Below are 13,775 nucleotides of genomic sequence, written 5' to 3' on the forward strand. Positions count from 1 at the left end.
CTAATGAGACAGAGGTAAAAATGTGCCTACTCACCTGAACAAAATTATTTTAAATCTCACTGCAGCCAAAGATTAATCCGACAGACTGTTGTAATTGTTCTTCCTAATAGATTTAAAAGAAATCGTAGCTAAAACAATTCATGTGATTTGTTGCTTTCTTTTGCAACAATATTTTATCCTAATTACATTGGTTAGATATTCCCTTGCAATGTCCCATAATAAGCCTACATAGCCTATAGGAAATGTTTGAATAAAGAAACATCACATTTAAATTGATAAACCAACAAAGTAACTGTAGCTAGTAAGACTCAAGTAAGAGAAGTTCTAGGAAATGTAATTCTAGTTGGCTTATTGAAATGGCACAAGCACATGTAAAACACAGCAATATAAACATCTCTAATTTTATCAGCCTATTTTCTGCAACCAGTTGTTTCATTTTGTGATTTTCTCTTAAGTGTGATGTGTTCAGCTGCTTGATTTAATTGATATGTAGGCCTAATGATAGGCACAACTCAGTGCATTCTGTGACAGCTCTTTTGTTGTGTTCATGTTAAGCCTAAAGATTGTTAAAGTTCCTGACATGTTTGTGTGTGTTTGTGTGTGTTACAGTAACTGGCATTTTTTTTAAAAATTAAAGTGAATTAGGCCACAAGTAGGCTTACCGAACTGCTAAGAGAACGGTCCTCTTGAGTGATAGCTTTTCAACTCGTTCCCTGCTTTCTGCAATCATTTAAGTTCTTCTGAGTGACTGTTGACATTTGAGTGTTCTTTTCAACCCCTTGCACACCCTGTTTTACCCAGGCCCAGCCACCGTTCAATTTCTGGCCTCACCACTGAGTACAATAGCATGACTGGGGGTGTGATATTGCTTTTGTACAAAAGTTCTATAAACAAGAAATTAATATAGAGTAACTCTCATTTCAGACACAGTATGGTCAAATATTTTGTTTATTTTTGCTTGTTCAACGAAAATTGTTCCCAAAGACGCCACAGCTGGATAGAGTGTTGAATGTTGCCATGCCAATGCACAGACTGACTGACAGCCCATAGTAAGTGTATTAATGGTTTTAATGTAATGAACTATTGTTAGATTTGGAATTTTATGACAGTGAAATGTCCCAGTGCTCTTGGAACACCCTTGTCCAATCAAAATAGTGGACTGAAACTAACTGTTGTATAATGTAATAATTAATTATATAATAAATATATCAAATATATTAACAGTTGTAATTTTCATATACAGTTATTATAGCCCAAGCAAAACATCATGTGTAAAGCCTGTTTATTAATTAGGTTCCTAAATTGGGTAGCATTGCCATCTAATAGGTCCAGTGTCCCTGATTAGATCCTGAGCTGTGTAGATTTCATGTTCTCTCCATGTCTGCATGGGTTTCCTCCCACCTCCCAAAAACATGTCAGTAAGTGTATTGTCTATACAATAATACCCTAGTTGTATGGAATTAAGTCATTTGTAATGCTTAAAAAATGTGCAAATTTAACTGCATGACCTTGATTTCCTTGTTGGACAGCAATACACTATCTCCAGGTTCATACTGTGGAGTGGCATTGCGACGTCTGTCTGCAAACTTCCTTGTTTTTCTGGGTTGCTTGTTCCAAGTTTTGGTGTGCAACCTCCCACACTTGTTTACTTCTCCTGAACCAGTCATTGACAGCAGGGGAGTCAGAGGGGTTAACATTCCAAGGAAACAGGGGAGCTTGGTGACATAGAACATACTGGATCAGGGTTAGTCGTGTGGCTGAATCATGTAGAGAGTTCTGGGTATATTCTGCTCACTGGAGGAACTGGGCCCAGTTATCCTGGTTGTTGGCACAGTATGCTCACAGGAACCGGCCTATTTCTCGATTAGCCATCTCAACCTGGCCACTGGCTTGGGGATGGTAACCAGAAGTGAGATTGACTGATACCCAGGAAGTGAACATGGTAAATCTGTGACAAAGTTTATGGCAAGGTGAGACCATGGTTGTTGTGGTATGTGGAGCGGAAGGAGTTTACCAGTGGGTAGCATTATAGGCACCTTGGACTGTGCACAAACGGTAATTGAAGAGATGAATCTTTTGATGTCGGAGAGCATGTGGGGCCACCAGTACTTCCCCTGTATAGGTTGGTGGATTATGTGAGTACCGAGGTGTCCAGTAGTAGGCGAGGTGTGTGCCCAGATGATGAGTTTGCTCCTTGATTGTGGGGCACAAACTTCTTTCCTGCAGGACACTGACTGGGGATTCTCTGTCCTGGGGTGTTCTCAATCTCCTTAATACCATCTTGTTTATTCTAAGATTTGGGATCAGTGTAGATCATGAACAGAAGTTGGGCCCCCTTCAACCAGTAATGCCACCCCTCCAGGGATAGTTTTACTGTCAGGAGCTCTCAGTTGCCAATGTCGTAGTTGCATTCAGCCGGGTACAGTTTCTTTAAGAACACAACTGTGTGATGCTTAGGTTTCTCTCCAAACCTCTATGACAACACTGCCCTCATGCCAGTCTCTGAAACGTCCACTTCCATGATGAATGGGTTGGAAGGGTATGGGTGTTTGAGGATAGGGACTGGTGTGAAAGCGTCCTTGAGCCATTGAAATGTTTGGTCTGCTGAGGGGTTCTATTGTAGGTTTTTGGGCCCTTTCTTGAGAAGTGACATGAGGGGTGGGGTGATAGAACTAAACCCTCTAATGAACCGGCTGTAGAAGTTGGCTGACCCCAGGAACCTCTGTAGCTCCTTCACTTTGGTAGGGGTCGGCTACTTGGTGATGGCAGAGACTTTATCCTGGTCCATGAGTACACCCTCTTGATTGATGTTACAGCCAAGAAATGATATTGTGGTAGCATGAAACTCACATTTCTTCCCTTTTGCAAATAGCTGGTTCTCTAAGAGCCGTACAAGAAAACTCCTGACATGTTCATCTTTGGAAAGGGAGAAGATGAGAATGTTGTTGATGTAAGTGATGATGAACATTTGGAACGTGTCACAGGGGACGTCTTTTATGAGGCATTAGAACACAGCAGGTGCACAAGATTGCCCATATGGCATGGCGCAGTACTTGAAGTGCCCAGACGTGGTGCTGAAGGCCGTTTTCCACTCACCCCTTCCTGGATCCAGGCTAGATTGTATGCACGTCGCAAATCGAGCTTCATGAAGGTCTTGGCTTTCTTGAGTTGTTCCAGTGCCACTGGGACTAAGGGAAGTGGATAACAATACTTAACCCGGTTTAATCCTCACGGGTCAATGTATGGCCTGAGTTCTCCTCCTTTTTCCACAAAGAAAAAGCCTGCTGATGCTGGTGATGTGGAACGATGAATATATCCTTGTTCCAGGGCCTCCATGATGTATTCACCCATGGCTTGAGTTTCCTTAACTGAGAGAGGGTACGCATGGTTGCAAGGGGGCATAGCAGTGGCCATGAGCTCAGTGGTGCAGTCATAAGGTCGATGAGGAGGGAGGCTGCTAGATTTGGTCTTGCTAAATACTTCCTTGAGGTCCTGATACTCTGGAGGTATTTCCATGTTAGAGTCAGCTTCAGGACTCTCAAATGTAGCAGATGCTACCAGAAGTGTAGGGACCTACAGACAGTGGTTGAAACAGTGGGGGAACGAGTGGAGGATTTCTCTCTCAGACCAAGCGATCTGTGGGTTGTGAGTGTGCATCCAGAGGAACCCCAGCATGATAAGAAAGTTCTTGGTGACTGTGACAAGGAGCAAGATTTGTTCCTGATGGAAAGCACTGACTCTAAGAAGAAGGGGTGTAGTACAATGGGTTATGGAACCCCTTCTGATGGGTCCCCATGCAGGTGATTGAGGAGTGGCTGGGTAGGTAGGTTCAGTAGCCTACCTGCACAGGTATGGCAAAATTTTGGTGAGTAATTATGTGGGGACACTCAGTGTCTTGACGCAAGAAAACTGGTTTTCTTGCTTTGTGCAGTTTGGAGAAGGCCTAGGTTTGGGTCAGACTGGGCATGAAGACACTGAGTGCTGAGGCCTGCCATGGTAAAAGCACAACTTGAGTTTGTTATGCCTTTGGCATTCCACGTCCATCAATTTAGCTTGTCCAAGTTGCATGGGTTCAGGCTCAGAGATTTCTGACACGGAAGTTATCTTTGGTTTGCCACTCCGGTTCTTTAGTTAAGTGGTCAAGACAAATGGAGGGATCAATGAGGGAATTGAAGGATGACTGATCATCATGGCAAGCCAGTTCTGTTAGAATGTCAGGGTTCAATACCTGACGATAGGCTGCCTTTAACGCTGACTCGTTCCAGCCACTGCCAGCAGCGAGAGTGTGGAACTCTAATTCAAACTTTGCAGCACTCTAGTTGCCTTGTTGGAGCGTGAGGAGTTGATCTCCTATTTCCTTTCCCTCAGGAGAATGGTAAAAACATGCCAAAAGAGCTCCAAGAATTGGTCACAAGAGATGGTTTGCTATCCTCTTTGGGTCCAGACGGCAGTAGCCCAGGTGAGGGCCTTATCTGTGAGCAAATTGATTTTATTCTTCGATGTCACTCCCTCTTGACTGGAGAAATACAAGGAGCATTGAAGCATGAAACCTTTGCATGAATTGGGATCACCTGAAAATGTGTTGGGGCTTGCGATCAGCAATGGAGCAGATTGAGAGGGTGCTGCCATAGTAGCCTGTATAGGTGCTAGCGTGTTCCCCTGCAGAGCTCCCTCCAGAGGCCAACAGGGCCGCGTCCACAGCAAAGTTCCAGCCTGAGGCCAACATAGCGGCCTCCCATGCAGAGCTCTCTCCAGAGGCTGACAGGGTGGCCACCACAGCCAAGCTCCAGCCAGAGGCCACCATGGTGCCTCCCCTGCAGAGCTCCCTCCAGAGGCTGACGAGGCGGTCTCCCCAAAAGAGCTACCTCTAGAGGCCGACAGGGCCACCTCCACAGCTAAGCTCCAGCTAGAGGCAGACGGGGCGGCCTCCACAGCAAAGGTGCAGTCAGACGCCAGTGGTGCGGCTTCCCAAGTCCTGCTCCTGCTAGAGGCCAATGGAATGGCCTCCCATGACCTTCTCAAGCCTGAGGCCGACGGTGTGACCTTCCAAGACCTGCTTATGCCTGAGGCTGACAGTGCAGCCTCCCAAGCCTTGTTCCAACCACCTGACCTCGGCGAGCATGTCCCAGTCATGCCACCTGAACCTTGCAAGCCTTTCCCAGCCTCGCCACCTGACCCCAGCGAGCCTGTTCCAGCCCCTCCACCTGACCCCAGTAAGCCTGTTCCAGCCCCTCCAACCGACCCCATTAAGCCTGTCCAAGCCCCGCCACCTGACCTCGGTGAGCCTGTCTCAGCCCTGCCACAAGACCCTGGCAAGCCTGTTATAGACTCACTGCCTGCTTCCTGCCAAGATACCCCATGTCTAGAGTTCCTTAGTCCATAGCACTTGTTTCTGAAATGCTTCTGGATTACCCAGTTGTTATTTTGTCTACACTAGACATTGACTATTATGATGAGGTCACAGGAATGATGTTCCTTCTGATGACTCTTCCATGCAGATCAAGCCATCAAGTGTTTTCTTGTCTATCTTAGAGGTTTTTTTGTTTCCTGTTTTTTTCTTTTCACTTAAAAATTAACAAAATATATGATTTACCCAGGGGCACCCAAACATTTGCATACAACTGTATGTGTGGATATAAACTTATACAAACACACGAAGATTACTGAGAGTATTTATTAACTGTTTTGATTAGCATAAGCAACAATGAAAATGCTAGGTTCAACAAAGCAAAATATGATGACATACAGCGTCTACCAATGTGAGGGGAGGATCCAAGTTTGGGGAAAGGTGAAATATGGGTAAGAGAAAGTAAGTGTAATTACTATTATACTGTGTTAGTAATTATAGATGAACACATTATTATGTTTCCAAACAAGTATAAAGGCATATTGTCTGCCCATTTACTAAGAAATGGTTGTACACTCACTTCATGACACTTCATTCTGCACCAAAGAAAGATTACAAAAAAGAGCATTTTGTAGTCTTAATCAAAAACCTTTCATCGTGCTACTACAAACAGGTCAGGGTCTAAGAAATTTCCAAGTTAACATCCTGAGTTAGTAAAAAAACAAAAAAGCAGTACACATTAAGGTGCTTCTTTTGTTCTTTTAGAGCTTGTTTAATTGCTTATTGAAGGGGTAGGTCTTCAGGTTTCTTGAGACCATTGACTCAGTGGAAGTTCCTTCTACTACCTGGGTGCCAGAAGAGAGAAGAATCTTGATTTATTTGTCTTAGTCGTATCTAGAGGGATGGTGGAATCAGTTGAGCCATGCTAGAAGATTGAAGAGAACAAGTTGTAGGGCAGGGCTTGATAAGTGCCTTCATATACAGAATTATTTCATTACTACATAAAAATGACAAAGATCCAACATGCTGTAGTAGCTACCATCCAGTCTTGTTTATAAATGCCACTTAGAATAAGGGCATCTGCCAAATGCCATAAATGTAAATGTAAATATAAAACTCTTCACAAAAGTGCTGGCCTGCCATTTGGAAACAATAATACCAACATTGGTTCATTGTGACCAAACAGGCTTCATAAAAAAATCATTTGGCTGCTGACAATATTAGGCGCTTATTGCATATTATTTCCTCTGCAGAAGAAACTGAATCCCTCTGGTCTGATTTCTCACTGGATGCTATAAAAGCCTTTGAGCATTTCGAATGGCAATATCTGTGGTCCACATTAGAACAAGTGTTTAGGTGGCACTTTCATTGCTATGATAAAAATACTGCATGTAAACCCTTCAGCATAACTACTATGAGGCAATATGTGAATTATACATTGACTTTCAGTTCTTGTAATGCAAATGCGTGCTTCAGTGAACTGAATTTAGCACACGTAATTCAATTGGATCTTATTTATTAAATAAAATATGCAGTTAATAACAAAAAAAAAGTACACCATAATGCAGTATGCACTGTACACAATAGCTCTTAAAACTACAGAACAGTTAAACCTACTCAGTGCTTCTTCAAAACATTGTACATAAGAAACTTTGTATTAGGCAAACATTTATTTATAAACATGTATTATCATAGGTGCCCGTTAAAATACATGCGTATTACATGAGTAATGTATATGGTCTAATTTACATTTTTGTGGTTGAATTTGAATTATTTGTTCAAATTTGGATGCTATTTTAATTAACAGTATTTTATCAGCTTGCTTCATTCACACTCAAGACTTAAAATGACCTCAAGACGATAGGTAAACTTCATCTTACTCAGTTCACCATAGTCATTTCATTTTGTTGAACTGTGTGGGACATTTATGCTTGAGATACAACTACATTTAGATTACAACATTTATTTTACAAGAAAAAGTGTCTTTCAAACACTTACGGTATCCCCCGTGCTATCTCTTTGCATTTGCATTTGGCCGATTGAGTGCATGATTGCATGGTACTTCCTGCATTTAGGCCCCCCACCCACCCCAAATGCATGATTGCGTGGTACTTCCTGCATTTACGCCCCCCATCCCACACACACACACACACATCTAGATTTGACATCCTTCAGGGAGGATCAAACCCTGCTATCAGGTCAGAAATGCTCAACACTTTTTTCATTAGGGTGGGGTACTCACCAAGGATTTCCCTGTCACTCTTTTTATTTTCATTAGAACCCTTAGCCCAAGCAATACGGCAATCAAATCTGATATCACCCAGCTCAATTATAACTTATAATTATTAACTCTCAGCACTAAATTTCCTTACATGTGGATTATATTTTGTATTCAGTACACTTTCAGGGTGCAAGATAAATTGTGATAAATCAGCTTTTCTACACTATTTGGCCAAAAATATGTGGACACCTGACCATCACACCTATATGTGGGTCTTCCCCAAACTGTTGCCATAAAGTTGAAAGCACACAATTGTCTAGAATGCATTTGTATACCTTAGTTTTAAGATTTCCCTTCAAATCCCTTCAAGTTCACATTGAGTATGTACAAAAGGAATGTGCTTTAGAAAGGTTTTGGACAGACATTGTCATTTGCATTCATGTAGATATGTAGGGTATGTTTTGACTTATATACGAATAAGACTATTCCTGCAAATCACTCTCGGTGTCAGAAGTTGGATACTGCCGATTTTTATGTACAGTACAAATTATTGTAACCCGTATTTTTAGGTCATTTTCTGTGTCTCTTGCTTTGAATGGTATTGAAATTGACAGCAAACTTCACTCATGAATTGCAATCTTCTTTATCAAATTATTCGTTCCATTGCATAGTTTTCATCCAGTCAAGTTGTTTTAAAGGTGCTTGACTCTGGAAAAACTGGAAAAAAAACACCTATTGCTCTACTCAAGAACAACCTAGCTTTCTGGCTGCCTAGAAAATCATAAATCCTAGCACAGCACAAGTCTGAAAGCAGATAAAATTCCCTGTGTATGTATTTTGAAATAAACTGGTCAAAGGGGCTTTGGAATTTCCATGTATTATGATGATCAGTTTATTCTGACAAAAATGAGAAATCCCAAGGGTAGAGGAAACAAAAAAGGGAAGTAAATAAAAAAAGGAAAACATTGCTTTCTAAATATTCATCCATGGGTTTACTGTTAAAAAGTCTCCTACAAAGACCAGAAGAGACAGGTCAATGTGTATTAATAGTGAAAAATTTATTAATCCTGATTGTTTTATTCTTTATTTATTTATTACTGATTATAATTCTTCTTATTTTAATCCCATAAAAGGCTTGTTTATTGGCCAGTGAGTTGTGTTTTGAAAACATGAAAACAGGGGAAAACTCCACCAAAATATTTAGTACAGTGTTTTTTGTTTGTTTTTTTGTTTGTTATTTTGTTTTTTCAATGTCAAGTAAGTAGAATAATGTCTAAACAGCATCACACAAAATTATAGCTCGCTAAATCCTACTCAAGATGTGTATTATTATAATGTCATAAGCCTAATGAAATAGTTTAAAATTGCAGTACAGTAATAATTGCAGCGATAATTGCAGTTAATAGATATAGAATTGTTAGCTGTACCATTTTGAACAATCATAACACAGTGAGGCAGTGGGAGGGTGACCAGTGCATTTATTTTCTGCTATTAAGCTGTGCAGGACCGATGAGCAGGTTTATTGTATGGTTGTTCATAATATCTGAAACTAAATCTATTTTGGCTCTGTACTTTCAAATAGTAGGATTAGTAAACTATAAGAGATCTTACATGCTCTGTCCAGATGACAGCGGACAACATGTTAAAATGACCAACCTAGAAATGGACTAATGCTTTTTATTTTATTCAGAGCCACTCATGAGTTATAAAAGGTAACGAGTGCTGCATATTAACTCTATACTCTCCTTTATAATATATGGCAATTAATAGTTTTAATTCACACATTATAAGTAATACATACATACATAAATAAATAAATACATACATAAACATGAGTAGTAAAAATAAATAAATAAATAAACAAAAATGTAAAAAAAAAAAAAAAAAAAGTAAAAGTCTCTGCTCAGTATCCATGTTTCATGGATTAATCATTTCATGTTGAATTGTGTGGATAATTTAGTTTAAGAATTAACTATCTCAACTGTGACCTTATCTCTTTGGCTTTTTTTTAATTCAGCCTGCTACTGTGGCACTACTAATATTGACCTCTGTTGCAAGTTGCCATGATATCTGAATGGGTACTGTTGCCTGCTGAAGGACTTTGTGCCTGTGCCACTGTTCCAGGCAGTCAAGAGCTTCAGGAAAACTACTGCTCTCAAACTTGTTAGCAAACATGCTGTTCTTCTCAATTATCCAGGGTAAATCCTCAACATTGTAGATGCAGATATCCCTGACATAATGTCCTGTGGAAACAAATATAGTGTTTTTGATAAGATTAGTAGCATGGATGTTTATACCTTGTGTAAATTCTTGACAGCACCTTCTCACATATACAATGGTTCATGGTACAGAGTTCCTTTGTTTTAGATTGAATTTCAGCCAGAGTTGTAGTGGCTGATGAAAATTTTGTAGTTGTCATACCATTACAGCCTTGATGTGCTGTTCCTTCTTGGTCTTTCCATTTAATGGCTCGAATGTTACCCTCCCAGCCAGCGTTTACATTGCTGCCAGGGGCATCTGTGGAGATGTTGAACAGTGTGAGAGTAGCTAATATATTCATCATAAGCCATTTTAGTTAATTGCTTACATGCTCTGGCTTCTCATGCTGTTTCACCAGCAGTGATTTTTTTGGCAAATGCTGGCATCTCGCCTGATTATTTGAATATCTGTGAATCATATTTCATGAGTAGTGTGTGCTTACCTTCCACATGGTTAAGGGTTACCCAGTAATGCTCATCGGGGCTGTAGGTATCCTTGGACCACTCCAACAGGTCTTTGGCCACTGAGCTGGTGAGCACATATTCCACGAATGCTCTTTGCAGACTATAGTAGGCTGTACCAAAGTAGATCGTCAGGTTGTGTGGAGGGGGAGTCTTTTGGTAACCTTGACCCATGGAGGCCACCTGCTCACCTTTAACTTCTATATGCTGTATTTGAGTCCTGTGTTGCATGTCCTTTGGCTGTTTTACGCCTGGAGTCATATTATTATCTCTCCATTCTGCATCTTGCATATATCGGACCAGCTCCAGGTTGCTCTGAACAGGGAAATCCTGGCCACACAGGTTTATCACCCTTTGCCATTTGACTGGAGATCTCACCAGGTCCTCCATGCAATTAATGTCAGCCTTCAGGCGAGAAAAACCAGCATAGGTCACTGTCTCACTAACTGAGGCTAGAAAAACATTGGGAAAACACTCTGCCAATCTCTCAACACTTACTCTGTAGTCTTCTGGAGCTTTGGCATCTATGTGAATGCAGTAGATATTGTGTGGTGCATAGATGGCTCTGAGCAGACGCACAAACATCTCCAGGTCTTTGTGGATAGTGATGATGAAGGCCAGAGGGTAGTCCTCCTCTTCTTTGCTCAGGGTCTCCATAATAAAGTGAAGCTCAGATTGTATACGGGAGCAGTTGAGTGGATTGTTAAAGCTCAGCTCCTGACATTCTGTTCTTTCCCATCTTGTGTAAGAGGAAGTGGGTGGTAAAGCTTTACAGCTTTCAGGGAATGGACGGCAGCTCAAGGTGCGGTGTAGTGGCCTTGGAGCATAAGAAGGTTTACCCTTAAGATAAATGACTGAGCAGATCAGGATGCTGATTCCAAGGCATAGAAGAAAACTCCACTTGGCACTCTCAAGCTGGAGCATAATCCAGCATCAAGCAGACTAGTCTATGTATGACCATATGAAATGTGTAGACAGAGTAAAATAAAAATGAGTAAGTTAAGTGAAAGGTATGCAAACTCATAGCTAAATATACTGTAATTAAAATTTTTGCTGTTAACAAGATTTTTTTGCTACTTGTTAGTACTTTTCCTTTTTCTAGAAAAGAATATTCTTTAACACTTTCTACAGTTTATAGACCTCTTACACCATACACTAACAAGACTAGACAAGACAAGACAAGACAAGAGAAGCTTTCTGTCTAGTCTGTTGGTCTCCTGACAAAAATTTATATTGTGAAAGAAGGTAACCCTTTCAGCACTGCATTTATGCCCATTATTCCAGGTTCTACTCACAAGTTCAGTCACATCCTAAATTTAAATTTGACTGGCATCAATGTTAGCATGGTATTAAGGTTAATTTGGTACTGTTGGATTGCACTGTTATTAATGATATCTGTGATATTTATATATTCATGATATTAATACATGTTTATATGTTTCATGATTTGGAATAATATTCTTGGATTTGTAGTTCATTCATTAATGATTGTAGATTACTTCATTAATGTGTTGTATTATAAAAAACCTTTGTTTAAAGTTTTTCTATTTAAATCATTTATTATTATTATTATTATTATTATTATTATTATTATTATTATTATCATCATCAGACCTACCAACCTTGGAGGGACGCTGCATTTTAACACCAGAGTATGCTGCAGACATTATCATAGTTACAGTCACTTAACTATGTTTATTAGGGATGCCAGCGAAAAAGATGCACTTTTTCAGGAGAGAAAAAAAATGATAAAAAGTTTAAATAGGCCTATAAGAAAGTGTCACTTTACAAATAGTTTTAATGCTATTGATAAATAGAAAGTGATTAAAAATGCAGCTTGCTGCCCTGCACTGGTAGCACAGACATGTTCAACCATAAGCGTCTGGTGGCTACTGTAAAACCTTGTACATACGCACACTAGACTTTCTACCTTAGACAAATGATTTGTGAAAGGTTTCAGCCAAATCATATCGAAAATGTACTGTGTTTTTACTTCACCCCCACCCCCGCAGGGAATAAGCGTTATTGCTCTTCGGGGTTGGCAGGTCTGTATTATTACCATTGTCATTATTGTTGTCAGATCTTGACTGAGCAGCTTGATGTCCCATTTGCCTACAGGTTGACTACTAAAACATCAAGGTCTAGCCTTCTCATTAGTCATCCCTTTTTGTTTGCCTGCCTTTCAAAGACTGGCAAATATTTTCCAATAACCCCATGCAAATTTCACATTATATTGTTTTTGAAAGCAGGTGCCCAGTGTTGTATACAAATAAGTTTCTCTGTTTCCATTTGCATATCGCTGTCAGAGTAACACACATACATGCAATATGAATGCACATGCTCTTGCTTCACAGAGATTGATAACACTTGTTTTTTTTAACTGATTTTTTCCTTCCTGAAAGATAACACAGAGAACTCAACTACAGCCCTTCCATTCCTCACAAAGTACTAAGCACTAAGTGCTTTAGTGGAAAATGAATAATCTTTAACTAGACATTTGAACCCTTTTATACAAAGGTCCTTTCATTTCAGTCAAGTTGGGATATAGAATAGAGTAATCATTTATAAAATGTTTGCAGCAATGTTCTTGACCTGTGAAAATTTTCCACCAAGCCACCAAACACATTAAATCTAGTGACCTAGTGGAGGTTTTCACAACTATCCCCCATCTCACACATGACTTAATACATCAACCAAAGAGGGCTCCTACCTTTTAGCTGCAGCAGAGTCTGGTCCTCTCATTAAATAAGGTTAACCATTAAATAACTCTGACGTCCAGAAAAGTCTGCTCCACGGTGACCTCAGCTAAATACATGCTGCCTGAGGCAGAGGAGAGTCATGCCTGCTGTAGTGCCATTTAGTTAGCTGGTGTGTGCTGTAAGAGCTGCCGACACACACACTGCATGCAGATAGTGGTGTTATTGAAGCTCTTGTTTCTGCTGCTTTGTAATCAGTGTGCTATCCTCTCTTCTCTGTTTGACTGGCTGCTTGGCTGCTCAGCTACATTCCCCATGTGATACAACGAGAGAGAGCTCACCAGAGGCATAATGATTTAGAGGCTGAGCTTGCCTAGCAACTAGTCATGCCTCTCTCTCTCTCTCTCTCTCTCTCTCACACACACACACACACACACACACATTCCCCTCCCCTCTCTTGACTAACGTACTAACGTACTTCCCATTAGACTGATTCTGGGGCCCATTCACATTCACTTCCTATTTTTGTCATCATTTTCACATTTTCCTCCTTGCGTTCTCTTTTTTTCATTTTCTTTCCATTTGTGTCTTTCCTTTGCACCCATTGTTCCTTCTTCCATATTCGTTCCTTCTTCCGTAATTTACATAACGTTTTTTTTTTGTTTTTTTTTTTTAAAAACATTTTTACTGGTGTTTAAATATGAGGTTGGCTCCCTGGTGTTGCGGATGTTCTAAGCCCTAGGGGCAGCTTGTTTGTGAGCTCTGCCTGGTCAGCTCAGGAGATTAGTCCT

The 13,775-nt window shown here is 40.4% G+C and overlaps 1 protein-coding gene across 4 annotated transcripts; it reads right to left on the minus strand.

Moving 5' to 3' along the window:
• Nucleotides 1-5,341: 5,341 nt before the first annotated feature.
• Nucleotides 5,342-13,775, minus strand: gcnt7 (glucosaminyl (N-acetyl) transferase family member 7). Of its 4 annotated transcripts, XM_026940250.3 has the most exons (5): nt 12,999-13,772; nt 10,787-11,235; nt 10,270-10,693; nt 9,990-10,085; nt 5,342-9,811 (listed from the first exon to the last, which is right to left on the minus strand). In XM_026940250.3, exons 2-5 carry the CDS (start codon nt 11,210-11,212, stop codon nt 9,582-9,584), a joined length of 1,176 nt encoding a protein of 391 aa, XP_026796051.2. In that variant the 5' UTR covers nt 11,213-11,235; nt 12,999-13,772; the 3' UTR covers nt 5,342-9,581. The 4 variants fall into 4 exon arrangements, with proteins under 4 accessions (XP_026796051.2, XP_053098240.1, XP_026795982.2 ...); XM_026940181.3 differs by having other exon boundaries at nt 5,349-9,811; nt 10,270-11,235; XM_053242265.1 differs by having other exon boundaries at nt 5,348-9,811; nt 10,270-13,772.

The sequence above is a fragment of the Pangasianodon hypophthalmus genome, chromosome 2 (assembly GCF_027358585.1).
Source record: "Pangasianodon hypophthalmus isolate fPanHyp1 chromosome 2, fPanHyp1.pri, whole genome shotgun sequence".
In the NCBI taxonomy this organism is placed as follows: domain Eukaryota; kingdom Metazoa; phylum Chordata; class Actinopteri; order Siluriformes; family Pangasiidae; genus Pangasianodon; species Pangasianodon hypophthalmus.

What these genes read in the sequence shown, in the direction of transcription:
- gcnt7 (XM_053242265.1), bottom strand. Translation starts at nt 11,212, where the DNA reads ATGCTCCAGCTTGAGAGTGCCAAGTGGAGTTTTCTTCTATGCCTTGGA. An exon ending in AACCCTTAACCATGTGGAAG is followed by an intron (nt 10,086 to 10,269) that starts GTAAGCACACAC and finishes ACATCTCCACAG; the next exon opens with ATGCCCCTGGCAGCAATGTA. An exon ending in AGCACATCAAGGCTGTAATG is followed by an intron (nt 9,812 to 9,989) that starts GTATGACAACTA and finishes TTGTTTCCACAG; the next exon opens with GACATTATGTCAGGGATATC.